Below are 21,042 nucleotides of genomic sequence, written 5' to 3'. Positions count from 1 at the left end.
CTATGGAGATAAAGTTTATAAAATTCGAAACATTAAACATCGCTACGCTTTCCTATTTGATGTTGGGATGGCTAATGAAGTGCAAGACTCCTTGATGCTTCTCTTCTAAATCCTACGAAAACTGACGGAGGGAGAGGAATTTTGGCATGCAGTTTGCTTGGTCGTACCCTTAAAAGTAAGTCTCTCGGTGCTATGACTTCAGACAAGTTGCTGGGTACATCGGTGTAATTATACCTTAGATTGATCATATTTTTATGTTTTATTTTATTGTATTTTCCCCCTTATTTTAGAGGCTTTTTTCAGCTGGGAGTGATTTTATTTACATTGTCTTGTCTAACTTGTTGCAAATAGGGCAAGTACGAGAGGTTAGCATGCCCTAAACGCGTTTAAACACACAGTTTCCTTTTTTATAGGTTACTGACCGTTCAAAGGCGGTGCCCCGAATTTCAGTATGTTTTCAGTCTGTCTCGTACTTTGTGTTTTGTTTAAGAAATTGATATCTCATCCAGTGATTTGTCATTGAATAAATCATTGTTTTGAGTTCAGATGCGAAGAAATTATATCACGAGGGCGCAGCCCGAGTGATATAATAATACGCATCTGAACGACAAACAATGATTTATTCAAGAGCAAATCACTGAATGAGATATATTATTTCGATTCTAACACGTTACCAAGGTTTTTTAAGTACATCCTTGACGACATTCATTAAATATTTGCCCGTTTTCAATCGGTTTCTTCTCCAGCGCGCCGCAATGCCGTTTGACGCCATGACGTAATAATTGTGACGTCAGAACAGTAATTTGTTGTATAATAACCCTTTTTTCTACCCATTACCACCCAATCCCAATATTTCTGTATCGTGCTTATATTTATAATGTACTTGTTGTTGGATATTTTAAGCAACCCGTCTTTTCGGTACAGGGTCTTTTTGTTGTGCGCCTTCTTTGTGATGTATGGCTCTATGGTTGGGAAATCTACCTTTATATTTTATCTTTTGCTTTCATGCTGTGAAATTAACAATTCTTTTCTAAACATACACCAAATTTTAAAATTGCATTTTCACTCATTGTGAAGATATTTGTATTTTATCAAGGGTTGTGTAAGAAAATGTTTAGGTGTATTCATGAAATATTTCCGAACATAATATCTTATTATCCTTGTCAATAGCTACAAAGAGGCCTACATGCTTGAAAAAAAAAATTATTTTCATATGTTTTCATCTGCTTATTCCTTTTGTCTGCTTTTATAATTACAACCAAGAGCACTGGCGTCACAAATACCACGGTGTATACCCATATCGGATCCCTCTCTGTTCGTGCACAGGACACTCTCTGTGAAAAAAAACAATGAACTCCAACATCAGTCAGCTCAGAAAATCAAATTTTTCGTCCTAAACACATTTCTGTGCATTAAAAAATATGGCCCACGGAATGACGTAGCTATATACCATTGCTTTTTTATCGTTACATTTGTTTTATCAGTTCACACAAGTCCAAACGAAGATGTAATGTAGACGGAGGGCACTAGCTTGAATGAACATCGTACGATGTTTATGAAACTTAAATACGAATTTTCTTAAATATAGCAAATATCTGGTACCTTAGATGTGAAGTCGCTGATCCCATCTTACTTGTAAACACACTTTATTATTATTATTATTATTATACCAGATTTATATAGCGCCCTTTTCATGATCAATTTCACGTTCAAAGGCGCTTTACATAGTTTAAATGCAGCCACACAGGGCGCATAAATTCATCCTCTGCTAGTACAGACACAGAGCGATCTGACCAGAGGGACAGAGTGAGACAAAGCCCCCACGACAGAGAGATCAGAAATCAGATACAGGCTTGTCCGGCTAACTTAGCCTAGCTTGTTTCGAATAGACAGCCTGGTTCTTTAACGTGCCCAGTGTATAGCACTGATACACTGATATGTGGATATTTTCATCATGTTTCCTTATAAACGCCCTACTTTTGGTTTCGTTGAGGCACGGGATCCCTCTCAGTTGGTGCAATTTTGCCTCACAGGATCCTTCTTGACTCTCTGCACCCGGCACGGGAACCCTCTTCGACACAATTTTCTATCGGCACCGGCACCCTCAACTTCAGTGTGTGTGTGTGTGTTTGTGTGTGTGTGTGTGTGTGTGTGTGTGTGTGTGGTGCACGCGTCTGCGTGCTGGGGGTTTCGTTTTGAGGAGGCTACTTTTTTGGTGCGTGGCATTCCCTGTTTGATATTTTTCTTTGTTTTTTTTTCAGTGTAAGAATTTTGAAATAGTATTCTTATTGAAAACAACATCTGTTTCTAAGGGTATAGATCATGGTATTTTTACTTCCCTTAATATGCTTTTAAATTGAAAATAAATCAGCAGTTTCACATAACATTCATATTTAAACTTTATTATCAAATTTACTGATACCTACGGAAGAGCATTAGTGCCAGGTGTTACTAAGTCGAAATTTCAAGTTACTTATCTGGTCCTGGCCAAGATTAGGTACCTGGTATAGCCATTGGGTAGCCCTACAGGGTCATATGGCACCGTTTCTTATCGAAAATATCTCTATTTAAACAACGTTTCTTTATTTATTGATTTTGTTGGGTGTAACGTCGCACCGACACAGGCGACTTTTCAGCTTTCATGTTGGAGGAAGACCTCAGGTGCCAAAACCATGCTTAAGTCTGGAAGGTTTCCGACCTAGTTTGAGCCCATATGTCAATGACATATAGACATACCTGAATGAAAGTGTAATTATGAGTCTAACCAAGATTGGGTACCTTGACAGACCTTGATTTTGAGGAGAGGTCATAGAAGGTGACCGGGAAGTATTCAAACTTAGAATATTTCACTATTTTGACCATGTCTGGAAGGGTTTCGACCTAGTTCGAGCCCCTAACACATGAATATATTATACATGTAAATGAAGGTATATATCTGGGATACAGTTTGAAATCTGGAGTAGCTTTAGAGGCTATAGTAGGTCATACATTGATGTATTGTAGTATATGTTCAAGTACCTACATGTTCGGTACAAAATATAGATGTGTATATAGATGATTCCACTTTGAAGAGTCAAAAGTCGTCCATTACATTTTTGGCTTTTGACTGACGGACGGACGTTCAAATTTTCCTGGGCAATATAGTAACTCGAAATTCAAATTACTAGCTCGAAAGTTGATAAAAAGAATCGCGCCTGTCACTAATGCTCTTCCGTAGGTACCTTAGTGATACATACCTTTTTAAACGCGAATTTGTATAATTTGATTTGATACAAGGAGGGGCCATTCATGCATAGCTGGTCTGAAAAGGTTCAGCGACACATCTGTACTTATCATAACAAACCCCCGTCCGCCCGGATACACAAGTATGTACCGAAAACACCGGTACCTACACTGATGTCTGACTTTCATATCGGATGCGTGGCGTAATTAAATGTGTGTCGTGGCATTAATTTCTTTTTATTTAGTTCAGTATTGCCAATCTTACTCAGACTATTTCAAAAAATATATAGTGCAGTTACATTACATTGTATGCGTATGTAATAAAAAGGTTATCATCTTTGCATCGGTAAATATGCACTTGTTATTTAGCGGAAGAATATTGTGCTCCTAAAGTCGTACTACCTATTTCCGCTGCAAAACTTGTGCATAGATAATAACCTATAGTTATTGTTTTGCTTTTAAATACGAACACCATTTTATGGCTCTAACACTGAAGTTGAATTTAGAGGGCATCTGTGCCGATAGAAAAATGATTGTGTACGAGAGGGTTCCCGTACCGTGTGTAGAGAGTCAAGAGGATTCCTGTGAGGCAAAATTGAGCCGAAAGAGAGGGATCCCATGCATTTATGAAATCGAAAGTAGAGCGTTGTTAAGGAAATATAATGAAAATATCCACATATTGTGTATTTACAAATAATATAGGATCAACGGCTTCACATCTAAGGTACTTGTTATTTGCTATATTCAAGGAAAGTCGTTTATAAGTTTCATAAACATCGCACAATATTCATCCAAGCAAATACCTCCGGCTATATTCCATCTTCGTTTGGACTTGTGGCAACTGATAAAACAAATGTAACAATAAAAAGACAATGGTATGTAGCTACGCCATTCCGTGGGCCATATGTTTTTATGCGCAAAAATGCGTTTAGGACAAAAAAAATGATTTTCCGAGCTGACTGACGTTGGGGTTCATTGTTTAGCACAGAGTGTGTCCTGTGCGCGAACAGGGAGGGATCCGTTTTCTCATTTTCTACAGAAAGAGATCCGTTTTCTCATTTTCTACAGAGAGGGATCCGATATGGGTATACACCGTGAATACGATAAAATCATTTAACTCCTCAGTTCATTCATACGTTGATTTGGTTTTATGGTTTTCTCAGCTGGGTACTCGTCCAAATATATCTCCGTATTGTATAGAACATTGTTAAATAACGTAATAAAATACCTGTTCACTGTATGCTGGATCAGATTACAAAGATCCTTTGTTCAACTGCCTTACAAAACGTAAATAACAAATGATAGAAGTATTACATTACCATTACAACTTTCAAATGAAATAATTTTCAGTCAATAAATTGTTTGAGTACCCTAATAATTAGCTTCATAATACCAGACTAAAGAATTCAAGAGGGGCGTTAATTCTATTTACTACTGCGTAACATGATATTATTGCGGTTAAAAAACTATAATAAGTACTTCCTTGTTTGCTCTGTGTTGATTGGATCTTTCGTTACTAAACACCTAAGATTATTTATTACCGTTATATTTATTCTTCCTAGCAACTATAGGGTTTTCTTTGTAAAACACATAAGCAAGTCTTTGTATGGCACAAAACCAAATGTACTTAGTTTAACTATTAAAATTACTAATGGTATCCGTGCATTTATTTTGAAATTCGAATCGAGTACATCTCCTCTTGTTATTTTCGTACTATCTATCATTATATTTTTAAAGGTACATATTCCATATTTTAAAGCCTTATACTGTCTTTTTTGTGTCGATAATTTACGACCATGTAAGATGATAAGACACTTTATGACTGTGATACATAGAGACATTTGTGTTGTTGAAGAAGTATTAGCAGCAGGAGTGGTCATTGGAATTGATGATGCGATAAGGGACAAAGAGTCTTTCAAACCTCAACATACCTTAGATCGAATTTATTACATATTTATTTATCTATAATTATTGATTTCGGTATCTTGTTGAAAAGTTTATAAATTACACCGTTTGTTATGAATTCTTTTACTATTTCGGCGCATCGATGACTCCGTTTGCGGTGTTTTGATGTGCACATTACATTTAGGAATTCTCCTCTTTTTTTTTCTCTCTTGACCTACTGGGGTCTTCCTCTAACACAAAGCTGAGAGTCGACATACAAACTTTTTGGTAATTGTGTCGGCGTGATGTTAACCCTTATCCAGCCCCTCACTACAAAATCTTAGATGGACAAAAACGTAATGCGTAACCCGAGTTAAATACCCCGGACAGTGAATAAAATAAAAAAGCGGAAAACCACAGGTCGCCCAACAGCACATAAACGAAGATGTTGCAGGCCCAGTTTGATTGAGCCTGTTCGTGGATGGTAGTGATAATGCAAGCTAACGCCCAAGCCCTCTAGCCCCGGGTTGAGCACTTTGTTTGAAATAGTAGATTCAACATTACAATTTTGTTTCTTGGTCGACCTAATTGGAAGCGTGTATTATCAAAATGAACAAGATTTGTCATACTATAATTCTTCTTTTTGTCAATGTATATCTCCTTGCTTGTACGTCAGTCTGTGGATTATTGCATAGCATATTTATTAATTGTTTATTAAAAAAAAAAACTTCCAGCTTATAATTTCTATGGAAGAATTGTTTTCATAAATAGTTGGCCCTATGTTACAGAAAACAAAGGGTCGTAATGAATTAAGGAGTCAGTAGTGAAACTCTTACTACTGAAAGTTCAAAGGGTGAACTGAAACAAGTCACTATATGTCGTGTTGACATTCTGTATCTTTATTTTTCAAAAAATAATGATGCACATTTGCGTTCAAACAAATGAGGTAATAAAATAGGAGAAAACACAACACTCAAAGAGATCACATGTATCACTGAAATAATTGAAAAGGCATATAAGTACTATTAGGCAATATATACGAGTACTTAGTGATCTACTGCGATACAAAACAATTAAATCTTAAAGAAAATTATATGTACTTGTTGTACATATAACAAAATTATACAACTGCTTAATGAATGAATGATAATTCAGAGATAAGTGAAACTGCAAAATTAATTTGACAGTATTTATCTTGTTGTTTTTTTTTTGTTTTTGTTCTCTTTTTTTCCTTAAATTCGATGTATTGACTATCTGTCCTTGACATATAAACGTTAAGCCTGCATAGTAAAGTGCAAACAGCTTTCTAGATACCAACGGCTTGGTGATGTGTATGTCAAAATGTTATTTTATTACTAAAACTGAAAATGAATAGAGGTACAGCAATAATATGAATATATATTAGTATTGGCGATAACTTTACCCTTTCGTTATAATTCCATAAAAAATGTTATAATTCTGCTAAAATGTATTGAAGGACAATGCAGTATGCGAAAAAGAAATGTCAATTGGCAAATGGTAACCTTTGATGTGATAAATTCTATCAATTTAGTTGTGAAATGGGGAACAATATGTGCAAAATGCGAATTGCTGAGTATATACATAGACAAGTTATAAATATATCAGGAGACAGACATAAATTTGTTTCGAACCTAACTGTTTTCAAAATATAAAAGAGTATATGGTTATGGTACCATGTCTCATAATTAGATTATGCTTTTGCTTCCAGTAGCATTCATGTAATTGACAGTTACATTAAGTTTATTAGAACTAATAACGTTTCAGAATTAGACAATAAGCATTTATCATTATGGCATTAGCAATACATGTCTGATATATTTGGGATTTGGTACAAAACTTTAAGTGTATGACATGTACCATTCGGTACTGAACATAAAACATGAAGCATTTAGTATACGGAATTTAACATTAGGCAATGAGAATGGTATGTTCGGCTTTCTGTGACCATGGTAATGAATAAGTATTTTATCCTACAAATGGGACATTATTTAGCAGTCATATATCAAATGTTTCTATGCTCCTCTGCTTATACAGATGCCGTGTGCAAACATGTTTAAACCGTCTTAAGAAAAATGAGACATAATTAAACCAACTAAAATAACTAAAACAGCTGACAAACACGACTAGCAAACAAAACATACTATTAGTGCTTACATTCCTTGATCTTTATATAGCAATAGATCACATCGCAGAAATAGATGCAAATATAAAATACTTACATTCAAAAAGTATTAATATGGGATAAATAATACCTAGTAATGATACATTTATTTCTAACCATATACATACGGCATTTAATATAACATTGTCGAAGTAGAAAGATATAACTATCACAAAGGCAGAGTATAAGAAATTTATAACGTTTCTAATGCATACGCCATTTGACAACAATTTAATTACATACATTATACACATTAATTTTAGTTCATACATTAAAACTGGTGTTTGTATATAGCACACAGATCACTGTATCAGCCCACAAAAGGGAAAATGGCTACATAGTGCAGCAGTAGTTTCAAGTATGTTTTACATGTGCAAATAATTCTTATAAAATGGTAAGATGCCTGAGCAATTATATCTTAAATGCGACGATATAATTATATCGTTTAGACATGAAGGTAAGCTTGCCCTTTTCGCACAATGCATTATCTCCTCTAATATACATACTTCACATCGTACTGATTCTAATGCAATCCATTAGTTTGTATTTCTACTACACTAACTGGCGATCTTGAAAGTTGACTTCTGGTGTCATTTAATTGGCTTGTTTTATTGTGTTCTACATCTTCTGTTACATGTTGTCTTGTACTTTTGTCCTGCCTGTAATTAAGAAACAATGTATAGCAAAACCGTGTTATGGCACTATTTACACTCGATGGGCGGTTATACGTTGGGCGTAATGATTTCACGAGGGTGCAACCCGATAGAAATTAATTTATACGACGTATAACATCCGAGTGTATAAATAGTGTTCAAACACGGTTTTTGCTATAAGTTATGTCCATTCGGATATGTCTTTTATTGTAAACTTTATACCAAATATGATAGGACTGTTTCGTGGCGCACGTATTGCACCAAATGATAGGTCTTCATGCTTTCATGCTCCTTTGTTCTGCACAGTTAATAACCAACTTCGTGTGTGAGCAAATGAATCAAGACAGTTGTGCTATTTGACATTTCGTTTTTAAACATGTTTCAAGTAATATATTTGATCTAGTTTAAAAGCATTATTTCTCGATGCATGGCGCTAAATATTAAGTCGACGTGATGTCGACATGATATCATTGTGATAGTTTAAGCCTTACTAGACATATGAGAACTGGAATTACGAAAACATAAAAATATGTTACCTTTTAGTAATATATACATGAGGTATGCTCTTAATTTTATGGTGAGAACTTTTGCTCTGTTTTGGATGAGAGGCTAGGTTATTTGTTGTTCATAATACTAAGATACAGACGAGAAAAGTAAAACATACAATGATTAACATTTGCAAATTCTTACTCTGATTTTAATGACATCCTTGAATCACTAACTTGCGACGACCTGAAATAAAACAATGAAGTATATTTACAAGTATACGAGACTAATAGAGCATTAATCAGCTGAAACGCGTTATTTCGTTTTGTAACTATCAATGCGTATCATATTAAGTATAGTAGCTTTACAGATAAAACCGGAGTTAAAGTCGTAACATTCACTGGATTATCTACTTATGTTTGTATTGAAAAATACCTCTAAATGATACTTTTTCATGCCCAGACATTCTGGTCAAAACAGAAATAATAATTACTTTTTGTGTACATTGACTGTGTAACCTGCAAATGCTACTACTGCAGGACTCAAAATCACAACAACCACACCAAACAGCAGCAGTACTGTCACTGCAATAAATGCACCTTTGTATGTGCTTGGATTATCTGCAATAGAAAAGTAATTTCGAAAATTCAATACCTTTTTTACTTTATACACTGATTTTCTGTCTCTATTTAAGTTTAAATTGAATACTTAGAAGTAACTGTGATGATATATTTGACATTTTGTACAGAGAGAACATTTTGAAAATACTATTATAATTAATTATATTTCCAACTGGAATTTGAAACTATGCAAAACTATGTAAAATGGAACTGACTTCAACAAAGCTAGCCTGGGAAGGCGTTGATAATTTATGCGTTGTAAATAAAACATTTTATCTGTCTATGCATTAAATGACACTTATTCATAGTTATTGAGGGGAAACCTAAAGGAATTTCATTGCACTGAGACGAACAAACTGGTACCCATAATGCACCTCACAATTGGGAGTCTCCGTGCTACTACCAACTATTTATTGTAAATAGTCAGTTAACAAGTGATCATGTAGACATTTGTTTGAAATGAACATGACGCCATAATGCCGAACATTCGCCATTTTACGTATACATTATGTTATCTTGACCATTTGATAACAAGAAAACAAGTAGATATACGATCGCGATCGGACTTTTCCGTAAGAATTCTCTTTTTGTTTTAGCGTTATCGTTTTTCGTCATACACTCATTATTTTGGGCGAAACGCAGGTGGTACTGCGGTCGAAAAGCAGATTATCCGAGGATGTCAATTTTCAGAAAAAAGAGAAAAAGTTAACAACAGTTAGACTGGTGTTTTAGGTTAGGATAGAGCTAGTAGTCTGCTCATGCAGACGTAGAACTACAAAACACGATAAACTGCGCTTAAATGCACACGTTCATTTATATAGACTGGAATGATTGACCACATCCAAAAATTTACAAACCTGAAATTATATTTTCTCCATTTTTGCTATTGTCTGTTGTGGCAGGTGCCGTAGTCGTAGTAGTAGTTGTAGTAGTTGTTGCTGTTGTTGTTGTCTCTATACTCAAATCTGTATCTTTAAACAATATAAGGCAGTTCAGTTTGTATTGAAAACGCATTGTAAAATGCCAGCATTTCTGTCTGCCAAATGCCAGAATAATAGCTCCATCACATGGCCGTATTCAAACGCTGAACGGGAATATGAAAGTGATTCAAAGACCCTTAACAGCGCGTACGTGCAGACAATCGTTTTTTTTTTTTTAATTTTGTGTCAATTTACGAGGCTTATTGACTCAGTGTTATATATTTTCTTGTCCTTTGGCCTATCTAATAATTATGGATAATAAAATTCCGCTTTAGCCGGTGCTTCTGGGCATGAGGGCCGTTGCATATTTCATTACCTTTTATAAACAGACTCAATCAAATCAAGTCCGATATTATTGTTGTTTCGAGCTTTCTATGTTTCCAACGTATATTCTTATAGATTTTATTACTCAAATGCTAAAATGTAAAATGTATTCTTGAGATATCAATAACTACCGATTTTATTACTATGACTGTAATATTTTTGACTGAGTGTACGCACCTAGACAGTATCTGCTGTGGCAGGCCGAATGTAGATCAATGAAACAATATACCATATAATAGGTACAGTTTCTAATTTTAAGTCCCAGTGTGCTCTCACAGCAGCTATCAAATGTTCTAACGCAACCTGTTCCATCTACAGTACCATCAGAATCAGCTGGTAAACTTCCTGTTTAATAAGACATTGTGACTATACAAACGTCATTCTATTTTGATTGATTTCAACTATGTCCGAGACATGAATGAGCTGCAAAGTATATCATACACAATTTTAAACTTTGTTTTGAGTTATACATTAGAATTGAATCAAGATTCTACTTACTGGTATATGTTTCAATTTCAAATGTACGAAATTCTATCACAGTTCATCTTTCGTTGTTCTAGCGATATATTATGGAAAATATAAAATTCTTTGTACCATAAATACTGACATAAAGCTTTACGTCTTTTACAATAAAACTCTTGACTTAACTGAGCAATGTTTTAAACATAGTAAGATATTGTTACTGTTGGTGTATCAAGTAGATACGAAACCATGAAGTATAAAAAAGCTTGTTTATTAAATACATGTAAACTTTTACCGTTCAACCAAATAGGGTCACTAGTTCCGCATTTTCTGTGATCTACACATTCTGTTATGAGGTTGTAACTACTTCTGTACCATGTACCATGCTGCAGTGCATGCAGGTCACAGTATTTTGTATCATCAGTCTGTGCTGAATAGTCGATCGACGGATGCCTCGTATAAACATGAGGCAAATCTGTGTTTTGATTTAGCTTACATACATCTGAAATGACACGATAATCACGTTTGATCTCACTACCTGCGGGATAGAACTTTATATGTAAAACGTCTTTTCTATTGTTCCTGTTTACTTCATTATGTTCATGAATCTAATTCTAATTATTAATCTGACAATTCAAACTTCGTAAAATGTTTCAAACTTCGTAAAATGTTTATATTATTATATTATTTGATTTATACGTGTTACAGTGCTATATTGTACCAAGAATTTTGTCCTCGCGAGTGTTTAGACATGAAAACAGTAATGGCAACAGGAAATTAGTAGTTATAATATGCAACACGTTTGGAATGACAAATGTTACAAATTAAATAGTTACTTCTTCTTGTAATGAGTATTGAACTTTGATGTCCAGTTTTACAGTTTTACAGACAGTTCTACCTAGAGATACAGTGACTTTAAAAGCATGGTTAATATCTAATGTGAATGAAAAAGGTCCTTACCAGATGACGTTGACTCGCATATACAGGAGACTGAAAAGAAGAAGTATATATTTGCAGCGATCTTGTTTAATAAAGTTATATATTCTTGTTAAATATGACTCATATCGTTACTATTGACTTCAGATAAACTCATGTATATCAGCAGCGTTTTAAAATAAAACAGAAGTAGTAACAAAGGGAATAAAGGATTTGCTCACCTTTTCCCAAATATAGAATATTTAATAAGAAGAGTATATCCTTCATTTTACTTCAAATCTATAACATTTTATTTACACCGTCTTTATTTAACAAAACATTTCAATGTCTGATTTAAACTTCCTTAACCGTTTTGATTGCCGATCAATACGCGCTCATTGTTCTCTTCAACGCAATTACGTGTAAGTATTGATCCATGTCGTATTATACCGGAAAGCAGAAAATATATTTCGTCAGTTTAAATGAATGGTGAAAACTTAAATTTAATTTAAAAATGTAACTGCAGATGGCGGTTGTCAAGATTTTTCCACGTTGTTCAAAATTCGCGGCATGTGGCGGTTAGGTCAGCCTCAACCAGTATATCTTAACGTTGTGTAATAAGATTTATTTTTTTTTTGTTTGTTTCAAGTATACTGTATTAGGCCTCTGATCCCAGGAGCCCGACATCAGCATTTTAACCAGACATTTATGTGAAGCTGGGTCCAATTTCTGCCAAATATTAATCAAAACGAAATAAGTATAATAGCATTTGCAATAGTACTTTGTTAATAGTAAAATAATTTAATCAGACAACTGTCTTGAGTTCTTCTTTTATAGTATTATTATTGTTCTGTGCCAAGTTATCTTCAGTAACTGCATTTCTGCGGAAGAAATAAAGCAACTAAATATTCTAAATCTATTATTATAATAAATATCTTCTGTAACGGTTGTGTGTTTGATTTGCTTCGACATTTCCTTTACAGTTACAATTTGACAGTGGCATTTATGAGGCTAAGACTTGTAGTATGAATTTATGTAGCAGAGTACATAGTGCATGGTGTATTTAGTTTAGGTTAGGCCATACATTATTACTGCAGTGCATTTTGTCCTTGACGATTTGAGATATCTTATTTGACTCGTCCTCCACATCTTGATCATTTCGAGAAGTTTCTTGCTCAGAACAAAATAACTCTGATAAGAAATCCAGGAACACTGTTTACTGGGTTAAGTACCCTCCATAGCTGTAACCGTTAGAAAATGTTGACACACCCAAACAAATAAACAAAATATACATTTATTACATCGCAACAAATCCCTTGAAGTAAAATAACTAATTATGTTATCATTAAAAGCGAAACACCATCAAATGTTATTAATAATTTTTCCGTCATAGTTTTGGATAACAATAACGAATACAATGAATAGATAAAGTCACAAAATAAAGTGACTGCTACATAGATCAGAAATATTGTTGTTGTTTATACAACATTTTACTTGTTTATTACCTTGTGGGATAAAGTTTTGCTTGAACTGCATTATAGATAAAATACGTTTCCATTATGACTACGACTTTTAACGCGAATGACAGTGGTCTCATGCAACGCGTAGAACAGAATAAAATGAAAAGTATGATGAAGCATTTGAGGATTGGTAGTAAAATGAGGATAATTGGTTTTATTTATTTTTGTGTTGAGTTTTGATCCTTGATATTCCTGCTGTGTGTTCATTGTACTAAGTTTTGTAACAAGATTGGAAAGTTTAAAGCAACAATAGCGTTATTTCTAGAAATACAGGAGGAAAGAAACCGACTTGATTCTCCTTGACTTTAGTAAATCATTCGATAAAGTGTCTCACCTAAAACGTCTCTTAAACTTCAGGAACATGGTGTTAACACCGACACCATCAACTGGATCCATTCTTTTCTCATAGGCAGAACTAAGCAAGTCGTCTTGGGTGGAGAATCACCACAACAAGTCCCGGTTACATCAGGGGCCCCCCAAGGTTCAGTACTTGGTCCTCTTCAATTTCTTCTTTATATAAATTATCTTCCTGAATCGCTCTCTTCACAGGTTTGTCTTTTGCTGAGGACACTGTCGTTTACCTTGTGACCAACAACAAGCAAGACTGTTCCATTCACCAACAGGATCTAGATAAACTCGTGTTGTGGGAGGATGTTTGGGAGATGGAGTTCAATCCAAAAAATATGACAGGGAATGTAAAGCACTTAACTGTCTTCGTCTACGCGTTGTACTACTTTACGGCGTATATATATCTCACGTGAACAAGACCCAAAACACATGGTTTCGGTTGAGATCGATGCAAGTTATAATGGATATGTAATAAAATTTAATGTGGACACTATTTTGATTAGCCCCATAGTGAACAGTGCAGTTCAGATTTTCTGAATACCATATGCCTACAAGCAACAGTAAACAATTTCCCCCGAAATAGTTGACTCAACATTAAAATTCTGCAGGACAGTAATATCATGTATGGCAAATAAATATGTAGAGCTGTCAAAAACGAATAGAATACTACATTTTCTACGTTATTTTGGAAATGATTATGTCATGTAGCTCTCGGTTATCCTTTCAGATAACATTAGAAAATACTACAAAACAAAGATAAATTAATTCGCGTCCTATGAATGAAATATCCGTGTGAATGGAGCTTTTTCGTCTTTGGTAAAACTCATTGCCAGAATACACACAATGTGTAATATGCAGAGATAAAGCTAATGAATCATACGAAATGTAAGATGTATTTAACAGAAATATATGCAACACATCGAATTAAAATTTAATCGAAACACTTAGATCATTTATGTTGTGTAAATGGAAACGGAATTCCAGCGACCACTTCGTTATAGTTCGGTCTATAAATAGGTCATTAAACAAACACTGGTTATGAATATGAATAATGTTTTAGTTTTAAAACTGAATTCGCCAAGATTAGTTGCTATAGGCTCTAGGGAAGGAAAGCGCTGCGTGGAATTGCCACATTTACGCGAGAAGAAACAAATGACCACATTCTATGTCTTGTATACGGAAACAGCTATTTATTTATTTATTTATTTTATATTTTGTTACGTAAATCATACAAAGACGTAAAAAATGGTACTAGTAGCTTGCTCGTTTGGCGCTCAGCATTAAGAGGGTAGTGCTAGGACTGGTCAGCCCGGTGTCAGTATGTAGACACCGTCGTTTATATGACTGAAAAATTGTTGAAAAAGGCGTTCAACCCCAAAACACGCACGCACGCACGCACACACACACACACACACACACACAAATAATGTTAACATTTACAATAGAAACTAATAATATTATTTGATTTAACGGCACGTTTTTTTTCTTTTTCTTTTTCTTTTTTTGCACTTTTATACTAAACTAGAATGTGTCTGTAGGGCACAGGGTGTGTCCCCCACCGGTACATTTGTCACAAATAAGGGGCAATAATTCAAATGTTTGCAGTCTTAAGGGGGTTATATAGCCTAAACTAACATTTTATGAAAATGCTTCAGTATTCTAGGCCATATACATTTTGAGCCATGAGCATCACAAACAAAAAATCCACTATTTTGGCTATTTTAAGGGCCGTGACTCTGTAATAAGCACTAAATTTCTCAAGAAGGATGCCAAGTGTGCAAGGTTACATCACAATAAAGACCCAAGCAAGGTTTCGTGAATTTACATCAAATACTTTCTGAGCTAGACGCATTATTAGGTGAAAAATGTGCATTTTTATACTTGTATGGGCCATTACTTTAAAAATAGGGGTTGGAGCTTGCCAAAAAGTAAGAGGTGCGCAAGTAAATATCATGATAAAGACTCATGCAATAGAAAAAAGTAGAAACTTCACAGGTCGCTCAACACGACAAGTTTTCAGCCATTTATATCATATACCTTTTGAGCCAGATGCATCACAAGGTGAAAAGGTGCATTTTTAACTGTGTCAGCGGCAATAACTCTGGAAATAGGAGGCAGAGGCTAACAAAAAAATAGGAGGTGCGCAAGTTCGTATTATGATAAAGACACATGCAATATTTCATCCATTTATATGAAATAATTTTTGCGTTAGACGCGTCACAAGGTGAAAATGTGCATTTTAAACTATTTCAAGGCTTATAACTCTGGAAATAGGTGGCGGACATAGATAAAAATAGGAGGTGCGCAAATTCATATCACGATAAAGACGCGTGCAAAGTTAAATCAGTCTTATTAAATACTTTTTGAGCTGGGCGCGTCACAGGGTGAAAATGTACATTTTTTACTATTTCAGTGCGCAAAACTCTGAAAATAGGGGGCGGAGCCAAATGAAAAATAGGAAGTGTGCAAGTTCATATCATGATTAAGACTCACGCAAAGTTTCATGAATCTATATCAAATACTTTTAGCTAGGTGTGTCACAAGATGAAAATGTGCATTTATTTACTATTTCAAGATCATAACTCTGGAAATAGGGGGCGGAGCCAGACGAAAAATAGGAGATGCGCAAGTTCAAATCATGATAAAGAGTTATGCAAGGTTTCATCAATTTAAAACAAATTCTTTTTCATTTAATGGTAATGGGGTAATGGTAATGTTTAATAATTGCATAAACTTGATACAGTCTTGAAGTTGTTTCGCACTGTGTTGCATTTTTTAAACAACTTTTACCGTGTCTTTCCTTTTTTAAATTTTGTATAATTTATGTTATTTCCTCAAGCTCAAACATAGACAAATTTCAAAGTGTTAACCATTGCGCAAAACAATCACAGAGAATTCATTATTCCAATTTCTTTTATAAAAAAACATCAATGTCTTGCGTAACAATTATAAAACATAATAGAAATTTGTCGATAACATTTGTTCTGTGGAGCCTCAAGAAAAAGGATTTGACAGAAACGAAGCCCCAACACTGAAAAATATTACCTTCCTCTCTGCATTCAAACAAACCATAGGACAGAAGTAAAATCTGCCTACATTTCGTCCACAGAATAAATGCAAAATAAAGAACTTTTACCAGATGTAACTGTATTTTCAAAGATGTCTAAACATTCACCCTTCTGTATCAGAGGTAAACTAAACGGCAAGAAATGGAATGAATTTTTTCCGCTTTTGTACAACAAATCAATAATATGTCTTGAAAAAATTCAGTTTATCTTACTAGATAAAAGCAGTATAATCGATAAAACTTTGGTCCTAGTGGGGTTTGAACCTACGCCCTCTTGAAAAATTAGTTAAAAAGGTTTATGGTAGGAATTGAATACTCTTCATAAATGTAGGTACATTATTACAGATCCGTTAATTTTCCTAACCATCGTATTTTTGAAGGAAAAGGGACTAGATCATACTCATTAACAGTCCGTTTGTTGGCGGGGTTCGTGCCAAAAATTTCCCTCACAAAGAAAAAAAAATCACCCCATCAGCAATTTAGTGCTTTGACTAAGTAAAAAATGTGACTTGTTAATTTCATAAATGTATTGATTTTTGTCTACGCGTTGAACTACCTTAATAACGCGGTAAATATTTGTCATGTAACCAAGGCGAATGACACACAGAAAACTACATTTATCCGGAAAATCACGGATATAGACTTTTAAGAAGTATTTGCAAAAATAGTATCACTCATAATTAAAGATGACAAATGGGCCCGTTTCTTATTTATTACTGATATGATGCTAGTCTTGCCAACCCTCCTGTGGTATTTTGTTGATACGCTGCTAGTTTGGCCCAATTATATCACAATACTCTTAAGTGAATCAGTTGGATTTCTTGACATTTGTAAAATATACTGAATGTTTAATCTCACTTTTCTGTAACAGGTTTAAAAATTTGTTACAGTTTGAAAGATTTTAAAAAACAAATGTTACACAAGTTTGTAAGATTTTGAAAAAAAAAGTTACATAGTTTAGATAAATATTTTGATATTTTTTTCTCTTTGTTCTCTCGGTTTTATGCACTGACATCTCACTTCCTTGCCATGGACATACACAACCCCTATTGAGTTTGGTGTCGAGATCAAAGCGACCTTTAAAGCCTTAGTCTGCTTTTACTGATGATCAGATTTCATACGTACAGATATTAATTCTCTATTAGATCTATTAGATCTAGAGTCAAGTCAAAGATTATGATTTAAGTAAAACATGTGACAGAAAATGTAAGATATATTGTTTAAAACTGAAAGATATATTAATCAAACACATGTAAAACAAACATGATTTGTTACTTATATTTTAACTAGACTCATTTGTAGTTACTATCCAGTGTAAAGTATATTAAATTTTGTTAATTTCAATGTTCAAATACCCGAAATATTTCGATGTAATATTACAATAAAGTAAATATGGACTTAAATTGTAATAAATTAAAATGCTTTAAAGATAAGGGTGATTAAGCAGGAACAAATCCTTGAAGAGTCGGCCCAGAGGAAATTCATTTGTCGGTCAGTAATGAAACCTTTAAAATCAATTTTAATCCATATAAATTTCACTTGCTTTTCTTAGTGTGCGTTGTGCTTGATGGAAGCTACACCTTAACCCAATCAAAAACAGGTAGTAGGTAGGTAGGTAGGTAGGTAGATAGATAGATACATAGATAGAACTGCAACAAAGAAATATTTTTGCATAAAATAGAAAACGCCTATAACAAAACGTTTTACAAGTACATATGATCTAGAAATTTTGAAAAAAAGCATCTGCACAAATCCTAAATTGTTCTATTAGTATATCTATCTATAGAGAAAAATCAATTCAAATTGACAAAATTATTATACAGGTATGATTAAAAAGCACCATAATAATGATTTCAGCACAGCAGGCATTAGAATTAAGGTAGATTGAACTACATCACAGACTAAGATTGGAAATACTTTTTTAATGACTATTGTATCCGTAAACCGTAAACCTTTTACGCGTCTCGTTGACTATTGATTGTTATAAAATGCATTTGTATAAACTACGTAACTCGGTCGCATCGTATGTCGTTGTGCCTTTTATAATCGATAATGGCAGATATTGGATCTGACAACCTTACTGATCCAAAACTGCTGGATTTTTAAGGGTAATCCCCATATTCTAATTGTGTGTACGTAAACAAATTCAGCAATACATTGAGATGGTACAAATGTAAATCTATAAATGATTAACTGCTTAATCTTTTAACGGTCGTGAACAAGTATTTGATTAAATCATAAAAAGTTGGTCACAAGCACTGGCTATTAAAATCAGTTATACGTAATGACAATTGATAAAACACAAATCAAACAAAACTTTATTTTGTAATAGGAAACCTCCTATTTTCTGATCAAGCGGGGAAAGCTGAAGAACAAAATTCAAATATAATGAAATAAATTCTTTGTATAAATTTGTATATGTAATGTTTGGCTATAATATGATAAAAATGAATAGTTATCGTGAAGAAAAATGTTTATTACATGATGTTTTAGTGATATATGGAAATACGTTGTATTAAAGCGAAAGATTTTTTGCTAATTCCACTGTGAAATAATCGATTTCATTTTTCACTAAGGTAAACATATCAAATAAGATATTGAATCATTTGGTGCAAAAAAACATCGAAAACATAGAATAATAGAAAATGTATTTGTTCCGCATGTAACATCAAATAACACACTATTTTTGTATGTCTGACTCGCGCATTATGAACTACGTTACGGTTGTCATTTTTTTATTCTTTGCTTTTTTTGTTTTATTTAATTATCACTTTGACTATGAAAAATATTCCTCAGATCTATTTGCATATTTATTTTACAGCTCTCAAAAATTATGTCATTACTACGCTTTTTGATTGATTTATAAAGTTAAAAATGTCCTGCGCAGTTTAAAGACACCAGCGACTATTTACGGCTATGATTATTTTTGTTAACGAAATAGAGTGTTGTATTGTGTATTGATATGTTTGATTAAAACCCATGAATTAGTCACGGAATAGGGTCCTCAAATTTAGTTGTTAACCTGACCATTTTCAAAGATAATGGGAATACGATAGGGTTGTATGTAACGAAATTGAAAGGCGCACCTGAGGGCTAAAGATATTAGTGGTGATGTAGTTGAGTTTGATATGTCTAAAATTAAAGTAAGGAAAATGTCATTCAAGATATTAATGACATAGTATATTGGTGTATAATTATGGCTCAAAATGCATGTGTATATACCAGTAACAAAGGAGAGATCAAATTTGAGTTGACTTGTCTTATTGAAGGATACAGTTTTATCTGTCCTCCCTATCGAAAATACAGGTAGGGTGTTGAAATAATGGGTCAGTGTTTGTTGTTTCGAATTGTTTAAGTGATACCATTAACAAAGTATGGTGACGCCTTAGGGTTTAATGATACCAAAAACCGATTAGGGTGATGGTTTAGGGTCTAGTGATACCCATTGTTAAGTAGAGTGATGCTTTAAGGTGAAGAGATACCAGTGACAAAGTAGAGAGCTGGTTTAGGGTTAAAAGATACCAGTAACAATGTAAGGTGATGCATTAGGGTTTAATGATGCCAGTTATATAATAGAATGATACGATAAAATGATACCATTTACGAAGTAGGATTCAATGATTCCAGTAACGAAGTAGGGTGACACATTTGGGTTAAATGTTACAGTGATCTAGTTGGCGATGATGTATGGTTTAATTATACCAGTATCCATGTAGCGCTATACAAAGTAGGTTATTATTTTGAATTTAATGATACCAGTAACTAAGTAGGATGATTCCTTAACGTTAAATGATACCAGTAAAGATGTAGGATGATACTTTAGGGTTTCATGATGCCAGTATCAAAGTAAAGTGATACCTTAGGATGAAATGATACAAGTATCGAGGTAGGGAGATACTTTAGAGTTTAATGATATCAGTAACAAAGTAAGGCGGTGCTTTAGGGTTTAATGATACCAATAACAAAGTAGGGTGATGCTTAAGGGTTTACTAATACCAGTAACGAAGAAGGGGGAAGCGTTAGGGTTTAATGATAAAAGTTACAAAGTATGGTATTGGTTAGGATTTTATTATACCTGTAACGACGTAGAGTAAAGACATTATTAATGCGTTTTTACAGGATAGCGAGAGACATTTTTCAAAATACTAGAATTTCATCTGTACTATGTTAAGTGTAATTGTTTGAACATCTAAATATACGAGGTTTTTAAACGGAACTATATAACTAATTACATCAAGTATTTAAGACTACTTTGAATTAATTACGTTAATGATAATTTGTTTTCTAACTGCTTTTGCTGACTTCAACGATCATAAAATACATTGAATAAACATCAATCAACATGTGAATACAACTTAAAAGACACAATATCAAAAACA

General features: G+C 33.8%; 1 protein-coding gene across 1 annotated transcript; it reads right to left on the bottom strand.

Annotated features, from left to right (window-relative positions):
* Positions 1-5,984: 5,984 nt before the first annotated feature.
* LOC128554125 (uncharacterized) lies at positions 5,985-12,116 on the bottom strand. Its single transcript, XM_053535371.1, has 8 exons — positions 11,971-12,116; positions 11,774-11,803; positions 11,109-11,315; positions 10,529-10,696; positions 9,905-10,018; positions 8,921-9,047; positions 8,632-8,673; positions 5,985-7,947 (listed from the first exon to the last, which is right to left on the bottom strand). The coding sequence occupies exons 1-8, from the start codon at positions 12,014-12,016 to the stop codon at positions 7,812-7,814; spliced, it is 870 nt and encodes a 289-aa protein (XP_053391346.1). The 5' UTR covers positions 12,017-12,116; the 3' UTR covers positions 5,985-7,811.
* Positions 12,117-21,042: the final 8,926 nt, after the last annotated feature.

Source organism: Mercenaria mercenaria, unplaced genomic scaffold (genome assembly GCF_021730395.1).
Source record: "Mercenaria mercenaria strain notata unplaced genomic scaffold, MADL_Memer_1 contig_4737, whole genome shotgun sequence".
In the NCBI taxonomy this organism is placed as follows: Eukaryota; Metazoa; Mollusca; class Bivalvia; order Venerida; family Veneridae; genus Mercenaria; species Mercenaria mercenaria.
This window is presented reverse-complemented; position numbering and strand designations above follow the sequence as displayed.